A 15,769-nucleotide genomic window follows, 5' to 3' on the forward strand; every position below is an offset into this window, starting at 1 on the left:
CGTTTTATTCCAGCTACAAAACTGTGTTGGGTGACAATGTGTCATGTCCACGGTTAGCGTTCTAGTTAGCAGCAGAGATGATCTTATGAGGCTTCCAGATCATTGAGTAGAGTAGTGATGGATAACAAAACTTTACAGCGGCCATAGAATAAAATGAGGTGGAAATTACAAATAATGCTATGCTATTTCTGAAAGCCAATCCCAGCACCAACCTAGCGTCCTATCCTTATCGCCAAGTACCCTCAGCGGCTAACAGGAAGTAGAATAACGCGTGGGAGATTCTTACAGGCGCTATTATGAAGTGCCACAGAGTGGAGGCCTTACCCTCTCATAGAATGTATTTTTTGCACTGCTTGTTAGCGCGGCAACCAACATTGCTCTTCACCCACCCTTTTGCTCACTATCTATTAAAGCCTGGGAAGCAATTATTCTCATTGCACATAGAACTGTCTCACACATGTGCAAAAGCGTTCCCGTAAAAAAAAAAAAAAAAAACGGAATAGATACCGGAATGATACCAGAATGGGAACGCGAGCTAATAAAATGGATGAGATTGCTAATGGAATGTTCTACACTTACCAGAATGGAAAACACAGTCCCAGAATGTTCTAAATACCAGTCCCATCAATTCGGTACAAGGCCACCCTAACCCTAACCCCTAACCCTAACAGAATGCCATATACTGGTACCACAAATTAGCTGCTTACCAGAATCTATTTTTCTGGTACCGGAAACTAACCGCTTACCAGAAACTAGCTGCTTACCAGAATGTGTATAAAACCAGAAAGCTACCGGAACGGGCTCGATCATTACCGGAAGGTGCTAGACAGTTGGCAGAATGTACTCTATTATGAAATGCCACAGTGCGGGGGGGCTCAGCCTCTCCTAGCATGTTTGCTATGTGCTCCTCATTAGTGTTCCTTCTCCACCCTTTCACTCTAGCTCTTAAAGCCTGGGCCGCAATTATCCTTCTATCGCCCGCACACTCCCGACAATGAGAATGTGCAACACAATTACTCTTCTATTTCCTTCCATCTCTTTGTGTGTCTCTCTTGGCTTCACAAGAAGCTGTTGAAATATGTATTGATCTGTTTTCCCGCTCTTTTTATTTATTTTCCCAACACCTCGCTGGAGTCAAGGCGGGTTGAAAATCCCGCGCAACACGAAGCCATTACATTAGCACGTGTTGCGCCTGCTACTTTTGTCCGTGTAAATAGCAGCAAACAATGAAAAGAATAGAAGTGAAACCAGTGGTGTATTCGCCACCGGCGCTTTGTTGACGATAAACACAGAGGCGCTGCTCTTTTTTTCCAGGAACGCGGGACCCCGCCACAGGCTGTCCCGCTCTAAGTCGTCATGGTAACAATGCCCTTGGCAAATAAAGCCACGTGTGACGGCAAAAGTTGACAATGGATGCAAAACTACCTTCGTATCAGAGTTTTCACTTGTGGTGCACGCGAGTATCGCCACACCACATCAGCAGTACGGTTGTCTTAGCCAACTGCGCTAGGTAGTTAGCTAGGTATGGTATAACGTTATCTTAATGTGCCCGAGAGTAGCCGCAGTGAGCTGGACAATCATCAAAATTGACTCAGCAGTCGTTGGAATGTGTTCAAGAGTTTCCAAAATTTGAAGATTTAAAAATAAAATGCTTGTTTTTCTCTCCGTTCATTTACAATCTCATATTTTAGTCCCAAATTGCCAACAATAACCAGAATGTACTCGACGATTCCTGGAACTGACTGAGTTGCGCCAGACAGTGTCCAGAATGGACTAGAATCTAGTCACTAGATGGTTATCATAACATGTTGGACAGTAAGCACTACAGCTTGTACAGGCCAAATAAAACAAAGTGAGTCATCGGGCCAGGACTCACGAGTCCAAACTCGGTCCGAGACAAAAAGAAGGAAAAGCTCCACACAAAAGCAATGGCACGGCCTGCATTACCACCTAAGCCTTTTCCATTGATTTTGCCGGCGACTTCCTCGTCTGTTGGTAATGAGGACAGGGAGGGAAGCGGGACCTCCATCCCCGGCGGCTCCCCGAGGACTAACCGCCTGCACTAATCTCGATTGCCTTCCTCGCCGTCTTTGACAACAAAAAGGCGTCGGCGGAAGATCACAGCAGTGGCTCCCTGCTGCCTGGCCTTTATTTTATTGTCTCCATATAATTGCTATTGGATGAGCGCTATTAATAGCCACACTGACATGTTTATATAGAACAGGCCTGGCTTCAATTGGCTTTACATTGATTTAGTATTCCGACTTTTACTAGGTCGGGATTCATCTTATTCTCATCCGGGTCCGTCTTGACGCCAGGACTCTGGGTCATGAGCAGCTACTAGCAATTAACCGCTATAACCGGCTCTGACGTTCCACTACACTGCACTCTGTATATTATAACGGTAATTATAACTGCAAACAAGTGGCGGCTTTATTGGTTGTTTATGACGCTAACAATGAGGAAAGGGTCCGGGTTGTGAAGGGGCGACCCATCTAACCTTGTCAGTCGGCACTTGGGTTGGGAGGAGATGCTAACAGGCCATGAGTTTACCTCGCTCAGAGTTAGTTATTACAAGAATTTGATGGACAGTTACTAAATAGGCAGAGTAGTTACTAGAATTATTCTGACAGTTGTCAGGATGTAAGTTAGAAGGATGTGTTCAATGTCAGTCTGTGTCATCACCAAAATCACACATTCCGTCCTCTTGGCTCAATATTCACGAGTGAAGACGTGGCAGTTTCATGTTGGAATTCATTTTACTAATCTAATAAGTGCAGTGATTCCACGAAATATGAAGGCCTGGTGAGTCAGGAGCGTCTGAGTCATTTTCAGTAACATCTAGGCTTCTTTTTAAACTGATTAGCGCTTAAAATGGAGAAATCTCGGCAGCTGCGACATTTGTTTCGTGGTCGTGCTAGGACAGCGCCGCCTTGTAAAACTGTCAACGTGATAAATGAGCTTTCTTATCATTTTTCCATCAAGGCTCCCCGTGGCTTCTAGTTTTAGGTCAAAACACAGCGGTATTTTTTTTTTTCGGCAAAGGTGTCGCCTCGGCGGCGTGTAGGCAAAGGGAATAAGCAGATGTCGGAGGCACTGCAGCGTGGCCAGCCAAAGGAATGGCAATGAAAAGCGGCACCCGAAGGCGGGAGTACGAGGGGGGGGATAGTATTGGGATGTCGAGCGCACTCGAGGCTGGCTAAACCGCCGACCCTTCTCCCCGCGGCTCTTGACTCGGAATGGTGGCACGCTAAAAATGAAAGCTGCCAACCGGGCGAAAATCGTTAGAGACGTATACGGGAGATAAACTGAAGATTTCACAGGGAGGCAGGAAGAAAGAGGGAAAAGCAATAAAACAAAAAAAAAGAAAGAAACAGCTTCCAGATTAGCAACAGCAGGCATCTGTTGACGCTGGTTTGGCCCTCCTCTTCTTCCGCTCGCCAACACATTTGATCCAGCGGGGGGGAATGTGCATTGATGTGTGTGTGTGTGTGTGTGTGTGTGTGTGTGTGTGTGTGTGTGTGTGTGTGTGTGTGTGTGTCCACGCTTGCATATTGGGCTCACTGAAATTCAGCCCACATATGCTGCTGAAATCAGAGAGACATGAGACAGATGACAAATTGACCCTTACCTGCACTCTCGACCCATCTATCGAACATCAAGCGACATAGGCGAGTGAGACGGGTGAAATAAAATGTGTGTGCTTGTAGATACGCGTCCCCCGAGTTGGTTGTTTTTTTCACGCATCCCCCCAACGCCATCCGTCTACTCACCGTCAAGCGTGACCGGTCGCACCCTGCCACCGACCCACCCGCTCATTCTTGCCCCCGTGAGGCGGGAGTCCTGCTGCAAGTTGTTAACCCGCCGTCTTATTGCACTGACACATCAATTACTGTTATTAAGGGTCGGGGTAATTTATTTATATCCTGATTTCCCACAGGGCGGAGGCGGGACTAATTCCGGCAGGTGTGTGTTTGCGTGTTTTTTTTTTTTCATGTGTGCATGAGTGTGTGGTGGGAGGGAGTTCCGCGGGGGCGTGAGCATAATTACTGAGCATGCTGAGTACGTCTTGCAAAACTAATAAACGTGGGGACATCCCACAGCATGCCAAGAGCGCTCGGGGATGACGTGAGGATGGATGGGAGACGGCTTTAATGGATCCCAAACTTTATTGATCACTAAGCATGTTAGGATGGATGCTGGAGCACTTTACATTGATGTAAGCGTGTTTATTTAAAAGCACATACAGTTACCGGAATGTCCTTGACTCGGAATACACACTGCAAGAATGTGTAAGATAGTTATTGGAATATGCCAAACAGCAAACAGAATACCGAGGTATGAGAAAGTGATTGGCAGGAATTGGGAGATGTTAGAAAATCCCCCGCATGGTTTTTGAGGGTTGGTAAAGTTGACAAGACAGTTTGTGAAATGCTCTAAAATTTCTAGAGACTACCAGGATGTGCTTCACACAATGTTCTACTTAACGGTTACAGTACGGTTGCTGTCCCGCTTTGTGCCAGAATGTGCAAAACACAATGAACAATGTGTGAGAAGATTACCAGAATGACTTAGACACTTACTAGAAAGTACTAGACAGTGACCACAACATGCTAGAATCTAGCTAGACACTTGTTACGTGCTAGACACTCACCAGAATGATCCGAGACCAGTGTCTCAAATATAAATAGAACATGTTGCAAACATCTCCTGAGGGGATGTTGAGGCACTGCATCGCCATGAGCATAGCAATCTGAATCCATAGTTGGCCATTACGTCTTCTACCTGTTGTTTGGTTTGACAGTCTGACACAGTTCAGAAACACGCATCAGCGACACCTACTGGAATACAAGTAGAACTGCAGCTACCCGAATCCACAATGTGACCTCCCGTTTTACACTTGATAACCATTATTTGATTCTATTGCTGCAAAACAACACTAAGCCTTAATGAGTTTATTTGTGCCTGTCTTCGGGGTGCAGTGTCGCCCCCCCCCCCCCCCCCAAAAGTCCTCTGCAGGTAACATCACCTTGGACGCCCTTCCACTTGCACCTATTTCAACTTTGACCCCTGCATGTCCAGTTTGTCACCACGCGTCACTCTTTGTCCCAGTCGACCTTGTTGATTCTGAGAGGTGACAACAGAGTCGTCTGCATTGGCCGCTCCACCTCTACAAGTATATGCTGCACACACGCGCGCGCGCACGCACGTACGTACGCACGCACGCACTGTGCATGCAGATGGGCGGTCATTCATGTCACGTACAGAAAAGCCCACCCCTTCTGGTCTGTTATTTTGGGTTCCGAGTAAACATCTTATCATGCACCACTCGTTGCACTCGGTCATAGCTCCGCGCTGGTGAATTACGCGCACACGCGCACGCACGTACAGGCGCGCAGCATCCTTCCATATAAACGCATGAAGCAAATGGCACGCGTGGATCCCAATGCACGTCTCATCAACTTACCTTTGTACAACAGCACCAGGACCAAGCCGACCAAGGCGTTCCACAAGACGGGGCAGCCCATGATGGGAGTTGAGATGGATTCCAGCGATGCGCTTCGTTCTGTTTATGTTGATGGAATGAATATTCCTGCGTTGGAAATGTCAAGCAAACAAGAGCGTCTTCTACGCGCCGAACATCAGTCGGGTCCACTTGTCGTCTTTCCCGTTGCAAAGGGACTCCACGCGCGGTTTATCACGCTTAGAAAATGTCAGCAAAGGCCAAAAAAAAAAAAGCAAATATTCCGGAATCAGAGTGTGGCGCGCTCTGGGATTCTCGTTGCAAAAACTTGGCGTGGATGTGTCAGAGACCGGGTGGAGGGTCCTTTGGTACTCCCGTGGAAGTGTGTGTTGGTATGCAGCGCGCCTCGTCCCCTTCTCAGCCCCGCAGCAGAGCACGGCAGGCGCGCAACAAGGAGCTCCGGCGTCTTGAGTGACAGCTCCGAGGCGAGGGGCTCGTCCAATGGGCGCGCGAGGTGGAGGCGGGCCATTGGATCCGAGAGGAGGTTTTCGCCTGTCCAATCGCAGGCGTGCGCGAGTCGTGCGCGTCGTTGGGATGGTGGGGGTAATGCTGTGTGATTTATGGGTGAGCGTGTGGCGCTGCAGTACTAACAGATCACAAGGGGGAGTCAAGGGAAGGATGTGTCAGGTGGGCTCAGGTGGGCTTAGTTTTTGATGAGGCCCAATGCAAACAAAAGATGGGTTGGTCCAGGATGAGCATACTGGTTTCACTTAAAAAAAAAAAGAAAAAAAAGAAAAAAAAGAGAGAGACAGGTACTGCATCATGACATCTTGAGTGACAATACAAGGTCTTACAACTCAATGGAACGTAACCCCCACGATGTCAAATCATCACAGAGACCTACTATCTACCAAACATTCCCCAGGAATGTTACAAATAAAGTTTTCATTCTTTGCTATTTCGGGAGCGAAGTTCACGGATAAAAGCAGAAACACTTGACAAAGTGCTGGCATAAATTTACATTTTTTGCTTCAGAAAACAAGACAATTACTGGGAGCTGCGCAGCACTTCCTGTGGCAGCGAGCCCGCAGGAGCACTACAGGCGTGGGGGTCTTTTTTTTTTCTTCTTCTCCCTTGTAGATATGACTAACGTGTCATACAAGTAAAATATTTCACAAAGACTTTTTTTGTGCTCAGACAATGCCGAGGCACCCGACAAAGCGCGTCCTGTTCAAGATGACGTGTACACGAAGCTTCCAGATGTCCCTTGCTGGGGGACGCAATTGAGTCGATTGGAACAATGCAGAGGTCCCAGGAGGGAGCTGAGTAATTTCCTCCTGCAACAAGAAAAATTGCATGAGTTTTTTTTTTTTATATCTAGTCATTCTACACAAGTCGGCGACAATAATGGCTTTATAATTGAGTGAACTAAGAAATGAGATTCTAAAAGGCTTTTTATAAGTTACTGCACGGGGAGGGCAGGTTGTTATCCGAGACCGAGGGGACAGAGTTTGATTTATCAATTGACCCCACGCTGAGTACAAAAGTGGCACTGTCAAGCTAAAAATAAAACAGAATGACGCATCAATGTTGTCTTTTGATTGTTTCCTGCTAACACACAATCATCCCTGTCTTTGGACCACCAAAGGTGCATCAACCCATGTAGACTGACAAAGGCTTATTTTCTTTATCCTCGACAGAAAACAACAATTATCGCAGCTTACTGAATCACTTGCAGTTTGTGTCCAAACTACCCACCCATAAATGTCTTAATATGTCAAAACGGTGCGCCAAAGACTCATTTGAACGTTCGTTTCATAACATCGACCTTTGAACATTCACATCTACATTTCTTCCTCCCCGTCGGACAAGCTGATTACCACCGCGATCATATTTTTTTGCAAATCTCATCAGCCACCACGCGTCACAGATTCCTCGGCCATCCATCATTTCCTTCAAGCGAGAGCCCCCCCCCCCCCCCAATGCGTTTACGGGTGGTGCGGCAACACCCGCGTTTGCACTTAAATGCACAGCGAGGCTATCAACGTTTCGGGCCAAGCGCTCCGTCATCGAGACACCTTGAGCGCCTCGACTGGAATGACAGTCATTTCACACCCAATTAATAAAATAGAAAGCGGACCTCCACTCTTTAATGTCTGTCGTTGGCACCTTTTCGAGTGAGGACAAACACGCAAAGGACACCTTGCGGCGCTCAACCTGGCGAAACGGGACGCTTTATGTAAAGGCAACCATAACCCCCCCCCCCCCCCCCGCCCCCATCCCCAATGCTTCGGAATGCCAATGGCGGTTGTCATGGCCATACAGAAAGAAACAAGAAGAGAAAGTCATAACGTCTGTGAAAACCAAAGCGCCTGTCATGACGACGGCCGCCGAGCCCTCGATGTAATCACTGCGCCTCAGAGAAGTCCTGCCGAGTGTGATTGAAGAAGAAGGGGTGGGTGGGTGGTGGGGGGGGGGGGGGGGGTGGTTGCCCTCTGGTCTGGAAAGGCTCATCTTTTGAATTCCATCATCCCAGAGTGGCGCAAGGAAGCACAGAAACATGGAGGATGAGGCAAGATGAGGAAGATAGAAGGAAAGGGGGAAACGAGGAAAAGCTGGGGAGGAAATTGTGGCGTGAACTCCTCATCTCCGGGAAACATGAAGGTAGATTCATGTAAGGGAGATTGATAAAACCATGAAAGAAGTGCGTGATGGGTCGCGAGCATATGGGAAATGGTCACCCCTAAAAAAAGCTGTAAAAACGTTAATTTTTTTTTTCCTTTTAATTTCCGCAAGATGACACGCACGCAGTCAGTCATTGGGTAGCCATGACGGAGGCCTCTGCTACCGCCGCTACGCCCCATCCGTTCTCCCTCCCAGCCGACTAATTAAAAAAAGTCTTAATGATGGCGCGTCAATAGCCGTCCCCGTGCAATTTATCATGAACGTACGCCATCGATCTTCGCGTAAACGAGCCGTAACAAAGCAGAACTTTTCTGTCGGCGGGCTAAACTTCTATGCTTTGTTATTATCAGGAGTGCTGTAGCACGCATTGCTGGCGCTCAGCGAGGCACTTTAGGCACTGAGTCGTTAATCGATAAATGATTAATTATGGAAGGATTATCGAGCTCACACTTATGTAGGGCCAAATAAGATTTGCAGATGTACTGTACCTAATAAATTGAATGCTGGGTAGCTTTCTGTTGGTTCTATGCGACACCTGTTGCGTCATCCTTAGTTTCTTTCTTTTGTTCCACTGGGGAATTCAGGCGGCCTTCTCATTCTGACCACCATTGATTCGCTCGTTTGTTAGCGCTGACGCAATTCCGCAATGGTGTCTCGCCACCTTGCCAATCCTGCTTATATCTCACCCATCTCCTCCTCTTTCTCTATCTCATCCTCCATCGGCCACCGCGAGTCGTTATTCAAACGGGGTCGGAAACCTTGGCGCAATGGCCAAACAATGTTTTGATTGGATGGAGTTAGCGCACAGAGCCAACATTGTGATATAGAAGACGAAGGAATAATTGCTTTGCTTCCCTCGGCAGACAACAATAAACCTCGTTCGATCCTTTTGGTGTATGATAGTTACCGACAACTTACTATTAAAGACATTTTAGCGCAGATGCTAAGGCTAATGCTACATGTGTTCTTATGGCTGGTCCAACCATGAATGCTAAATGCTACTAAAACTTAAGACTATTTTTCCAAGGTTAGCATTGGCACCGACCCAAGACAAGCCAGGGAAACTATCCTGTGGCGTTAGCATCAGCGCTAATTAGAATTTAATTTACACCATTTTGACCAGAATGTTTTCTCAAAAATCCCGTGTTGTTTGACACATATGCTGTTCTCTTCAGGTAGTTCAGAAGCAATGCAGCAGTATATAAAAGTGAAAGACCTGCAGTCTAATCATGAACGATAATAATCAGTTTTGCAGCCGCTAATCAATATAGAAAAGAAAAGAGATGGAGCAAAAAGGTGAAAGGCAGAACGGCGCTGAGAAGTCGTTAGAGAGCCAAGTCGCTGGCTTTTAAAAAGGGGTTGTTTGGGAATGAAAAGGAAAGACTTGTCAATACGTCGTTGAAATAACTATAATGATAATAATAATGATATGGCGGGGAGGAAATGCTCTGCTGCTAATGTCAGAGTTTGTGTGATTTTTTTTTACAGGCAATTACACCGGAATATGAGGAAAATCAAAGCGGGATTGTCATCAATTGCTGACAATCACACGAACACGTTCACACCATAATTAAATCTATTGATTGCAAAAGATTCTCACACACGCTTATGTTTTTCCCCGAGTTGATATTTTTTCCAGCCCAACACAATCATTCGCTACGAGTCACTTAAGGCAACGTTTTTTAATTAAATCTATTAAATTGATCTGTATCGGGAAAAACATGTCAGTCATTATTGCAGCGCCATTAAAGCAAATAGTTTAGAAATTATTTGGTTATTAGTATTTGTTTTGTCTTTTTTATTTTTTTTTCATATTTCTTTATTCAAAGACAGCCGCTTTGAACGTAGGTGGTCGGTGATGGGCTGCTTAGTGCCGACTGATGGAAAGGGACGCCTTTCCAACGGGTACCATGACCTTTGAAAAAGTCCTTCCCAGAAGACAAAGAGGGAAAAAAAAAAGCCTGCTCTCCGTTTTTTTCCCCCCCAGGAAATGTTCGGTGGCGTTCTCTGACCGACAGAATAATAGCTCAGGAGGTTGGACGTGATGTGTTTGAAACGTCGCTGCGCCGCGCCTCATCAACGTGCTTGCGACTCGGCAGGAAGTGAATCGGTGGCCTCGCTTCTGACTGATCGCCATAGTGACGCTTTCTTTTATCTGTTGCTCAAGCTGATAACTGGTTAGGCCTCACTCAGGAGCTTCTTAGGACAGCTATGGAAAGAACTACTAACTATATTGATGAAAATGTACCATGTGAAGTTGTGTGTCAGACACTTCAGTGGACGGCTATTTAAATGTTCAGTTTTGATGGTAAAGTCACAACAGAAAAAAAAGTTTTCCAAAGTATTTTAAGTCTTGATGAATCAGGCACGACAGTGGGCAGCTATTTAAATGGTGTCTTGACGGAAATGGTACGAGAGAATTTTTCAAAAGCTGTTTAAGTCTGGATGTCAACGTCGTGATTCAGGCACTACAGTGGACAGCTATTAAAATGTTCGGTCTTGTCGGCAATGTCGTGACAGAAATATTTGACTAAAAACTCTGGATGTCAACGTTGTGAATCAGGCATGACCTCGGACAGCTATTCAAAATCTGTTTACACATTGACATGGTTGAGACTTAATGACATACATAGTGTAAAACTATTGATTTAATGATGATGAAACAGCTTTTTGAGAGAGATGAAAAAGAAAATATTTTTTTGTCTCATTGGGGCAAACAAATAGTTGCCATTAGGCGCACTGTTGAAAGTAAGCGCGTCGTATCTGCGCACAGCACGAAGAAGCCTCTGGTGAAGACATTAGCGTCTAATTAAAGCTCAAAATTAACATCACACACAAGACAGAGCGGAAATAAAAATGACAATTCAGCATTGTCTTATTTGTTTAAACAAGAAAGAAAATTGGAATTGTTATAATAGCAGGCGCAGAAAAAAAAAAAAACATGAATATTCATTGAAGCCTCTGAGAAAAAGTAAATCGCCAAGTGCCCTGTCAGTGTTTTTCTGCAACACCACATCGGCAAAGTCAAACGCTGAAGTTCGAGACCTTCTCTTACGAGACCGAGGCGTATCATGTCGCTTTGTCGGCACAAAAGGAGCGAAGCCGGCGTGTCAGTACCTTGTAAGTGTGCACAGGGAATAATACAGTGCGTATCAGGACTGAGCTTGTCGTCAGGAAAGCACAAAGACGACAAAGGGAGAGAGAAAATTGCTTGTGTTGCCTGAACAATAGAGGCCGCCACCTCTGCTGTGTCTGATCTGCGGTTCTCGTTGCACCTTTTATCTCTTTCTTAAACCAAATAATTTGTAAGGGAATGTAGATTTGGCCGCAGATTTGGCCACAGATTAATATTTTTTTAATTTTTTAAAAGATTATCGACCTAATGTGGGATTCTGTAAAAAAATATGTCTATATATGTTTGCTAGTCGATTTTTGCCTTCCAATAAATAACACATTTGTACAAAACGTGATCATAGAGTTAAAAAAGAAAAATAGCAAGAGCAGCCCAGCCCATCGGAAAATCACCACAATATTACCAGTCAGGGCTTCGATATATTAAGCGTTGTTATTTTCCTTTCCTGTTGAATTTGCTCCAGTATCACCGTTTTGTCGTCCTTGCAGTCCCAAGATAAACATCTGCTGCCATGTGGCCTCGTGGCAGGTTGAGCCTCTGGGCCACATTGGCTCCATCTGCACCGCAATGCCTCAGAGGTGGGCATGAAGCCCGGTGGAGACCTGCTTACGTACGTGCTGGGTCTGGAAACGGATGAAAGTGCGTGAGCATCAACACGTGATGGAATAAACATGCTGATGAGAATGAAAAAGGTGGATGTGTTCATTATTTGTCTCAATTGGAATGACAATTTGCTGTGGTGATGTAAAGGCAAATAAATAAATAAATAAATAAATAATAAAAAATAAATAATAATAAATAAATAAATAATAATGAATAAAGAGTAATATGCTAGTAGGCGCGCCAAAAATCTACTGATTGAATCGAGCCGCAGATGTGCCGTAGGTAGCCCCGCCCACTATCGCTCACCCAGGAAGCTAAAAATATACACGTGAAAAATACGTTACAACTTTATTGCCGTAAAAAAACAATTTGAAAGTAATAATTTGATTAATAATTAACAATTTTATTTGCAAAAAAAACCATTTTTAAATAAGTTATTTAATATTAAGATTTAAATTGCAAAAAAATATTTACATTACAATTTTGAAATTGCTAATTTTCTTAATTTTTTTCCAAAATTTTATGTTTGGGAAAATGCCAACAGCGAGGACTGGCTGCTCTGTGTTTGCTATAAAATCTGCTCGATATTTGGCCGTGCAGGCGTAACGGACGAGACCCTGATGGTGTTGGAGAAGTTGGCCCGCTGCAAACTTTCCATTTTCCCATCAGCTAGGACGCCAGGCGCCATTCTGGCGCTATCCCGACTTAATGGGCCTTGACCGTCTCTCTCTTCTTTTTAGCCGCTTGTACAGTGACCCGGTGGCACTCATTCCCATGTGGGACACACTCCAGCGGGCCCCCCCTGGCTCTCTTCATTTCACGCCCTTTACTTTGCCGGGCCACAAAAGCTCTTGCCTTCTCCTGCCCTTAAGCCGTCCGGACGTCCATTTTGTCTATTAATATGCTTTTGCTTGACGTCTCCTTTCAAATGTGACAAGAAATATAGTCAAAGGGAATGTAATTTTTTTTAGGGACTTCAAATCAGGGCTCCAAGTTTGATTTAAGGTTTTCCACAAGAGTTAGGATTTCAAATTTTGGAATTGAAGACAAGGTTAGGGTGTCAAATTTGGGCTTCAAGCCAGGCCTAATGTCTTGAGCCAGGCTTTCAAATCTGTGGGTTTAAAGCTAAGGTCAGGTTTGCAAGATGTGATCGTGGTTTCAAATTGAAGATGCTAGCCTGGTTTAGAAAAAGAGCACATAAAAACAAACAGAATGTTTCTAGAAGTGTCCTCTACATTTATGGTTCTTTCCTGGGGGGTGGCCACATCAAGATAAGGCTTTCATTAATTCACACAGCCACAAAACAAAAGGCAGGCCGGAACAATTACAAGAATTAGGCTTTGTCTGAGTGGCCTAATTACAACTTTATCTCAATCTTTTTCTGCGCCATTCTTCCGCTTAAAAAAAACATTTTTTTTATGCTTTTCAAGTCAATCGGAACTTTTCTATCTGTCAATGGGCACAAATTAATTACTCTTTACTGATTAGCGGGCAGAAAAATAAAAAATAAAAGACAAAAACACAACTTCTATAATGACCTTCATAATTCTGAATCTGGCGAACAGATTTCCTCACTGTGTGATTAATAAAGATTTAAAATCCAAAAGGTTTTCTGTCTTCAGTATCAGATAGAGGGGAGAAGAGCAGGAGTCCCTCAAGGTTCTGTTGACAGTACACTAAAGTTTAGTAGCTTACATTACGTTATTGGTTTGCACCAGGTAGGAATTAGTCTTTGAAACAGGGAATTTGAAAAAGCACATGTATGACACACAGCGGAAACAAAACCCAGCTCAAACTTGCATCAGGTTAAATGTTGTGACATCACGTGCCCGTAACATGCTCACGGCTACCATGTTGGAAGGTAACGTATTCTTTTGTTCTGGTGCTAATTGAGTATTTGGATGAAAGAAATGTGATACCCACCCAACATAAACCGTGTCATGAATGTGAAGTTCACCATTCACAAATAAGCTGGCTGAGGCCATCTCCATGTCTACCTGTTGAAAAACCATAGTTGACATATAGATAGACGCTGTAGATAGGACAAATATATCTATACACGTCGGTGGCAGTCAACTGAGATTCCAGTTGACGAATATAAACGTCCACAGTAACAAGTGAAGAGAAACAGTCGCTGTAATTTATGCTTGTCTTTGCTCACAGTTCGGCTGGAGTCATAAATGGAGTACATTCATCTTGCCTCACATTCATTTGTGGCTTTTAAGAAGCTTGACTGACATAGAAACAAAGGATGTTTGTATTGGTTGTGCCTGCACGACTCTCTGATCTCTTCCCAGAATTCAAAAGAAGAAAGTCACAATTGTACTAAAATGGTAAACGCCTGTCTGATAGTTGCCCGTTCCAAAAGCGCAACGTAAGGAAATGAGTAAAACGAGTGATGCAAAGTGAAAGTTTGCATCCAATGGGAATGGAAGGTGCCACAAGTCCGCCTGATATGGTTAAGCTTGTCCTGCCTCAGTAGAAGTCAAACTCCATGCTGTTTTTGCAAAGGGCATCAACGCTTTTGCTTGCCTGTTGCTTGATGTTGTTCCCACATCTTTCCTGCCTTAAATAAAAACACATCAGAACATCAGAGAAGCTGCACACTGAGCAGATCATAGCCAGGCCCTCTTTGTAGCTGCCCGCTGACATCTGTCTTGCACACACATCCTCTGCTTCTGTCCCTGCTGTGGTTCACGTCTCTCTCAGCCAACTGGACCTCTCCAGAGCAACGCTTACATTAAATCTTACCATAACCCAACTGTTTATTACCTAGAATACCAAATAACTAACTAGCAAGCTAATTTACGTGCATATTTATTGATAAGTCAGTCATTTTGCAAAAATTGTTTGTAAATTAATAAGCAAATAGGATTACGAATAAACCTACATTCTGTAGCGTTAGCTAACCTATTGTTCATGTGTTAGTTTGAAGTTGGCTAATTAGCAATTAATTAGCATCGAGCTTTTCGCTAGTGAATTTGTTCAGTGTTTTTTAACTGATTAGTTAGCAATCAGGTGATGCAAAATGGACCTTAGTCAGTCCCTTAGTTAGCAAGCTAGCTCATTTGTTTATTCGCCGATTGATCGGTCAATCATTTATTTTTTCAGAATGCGTCATTCAGGGCCTTACCGCACTGGAGGAAGATTGCCCCAAGCTTCTATCAAATGTGATTTTGTTATCTATTTGGATGTCATACGCTGGTAAATGTCTTCTTTTTACAAGCGACGGGGAGAAAAAAAGAAATCGCTAAAGGTCATAATGGCCGACAAGCTTTTTGGAAGCCTTTTTACTGTCCTGCCAGGAAAATGGAGACATAAAACAGGAAAAGTGTGTGTTTTATGTCTTTCTCCCCAGAGAGAGATCTTATCTTACCAACAACGCGTCAAGCGCAAGGTGAGGAAGTAAACACCCAATTTCACATCCATTTCTCGGCTGACAAAGATGGCCGCATAAGTGGCCTTCTAATGTTACTCCACAGAAGGTATGAAGGGAGAGGAAATGGAATTGTCTCAGATCTGTAAACAAAAACAGTGAAGCTCAACCTCGGAAAGTTTGGCAAACTTGTTAATTGACCTGAAATGAGTGAAAATTGAAATTCAAGGACTGCCATCGAAAAAAGAACTTCTCTAACCCTACTCGATCACATTGCTAATCCGTCATTTGATTGCAATTTCGGAGCTTGCTAGGCAACCGACTTGATGTCCATGAAGTGTGACAGACGGATATTCGGGGCGGTGGGATCGACTGATGTATACTCAGCAGTCTTGCCAAAGTGAGCTGAATCAGCAGGGCGGCAATACCCACCATGTGTGCGTCTAATAAATAACTCTTCTTCAATTTGCTGTCTTTCTTCCCAGAGGAGCCAGACAAGGAACCTCTA

General features: G+C 44.4%; 1 protein-coding gene across 1 annotated transcript in view; it reads right to left on the reverse strand.

Moving 5' to 3' along the window:
- Nucleotides 1-11,839, reverse strand: part of iglon5 (IgLON family member 5) — a 74,938-nt gene extending 63,099 nt beyond the window's left edge. The window contains exon 1 of the mRNA XM_085917555.1: nt 11,731-11,839. Within this exon, the coding sequence (XP_085773681.1) occupies nt 11,731-11,839 (109 nt within the window). The remainder of the gene's footprint in view (nt 1-11,730) is intronic.
- Between the last annotated feature and the right edge of the window lie 3,930 nt (nt 11,840-15,769).

The sequence above is a fragment of the Syngnathus leptorhynchus genome, chromosome 8 (assembly GCF_054491065.1).
Source record: "Syngnathus leptorhynchus isolate UIUO chromosome 8, UIUO_Slep, whole genome shotgun sequence".
In the NCBI taxonomy this organism is placed as follows: domain Eukaryota; kingdom Metazoa; phylum Chordata; class Actinopteri; order Syngnathiformes; family Syngnathidae; genus Syngnathus; species Syngnathus leptorhynchus.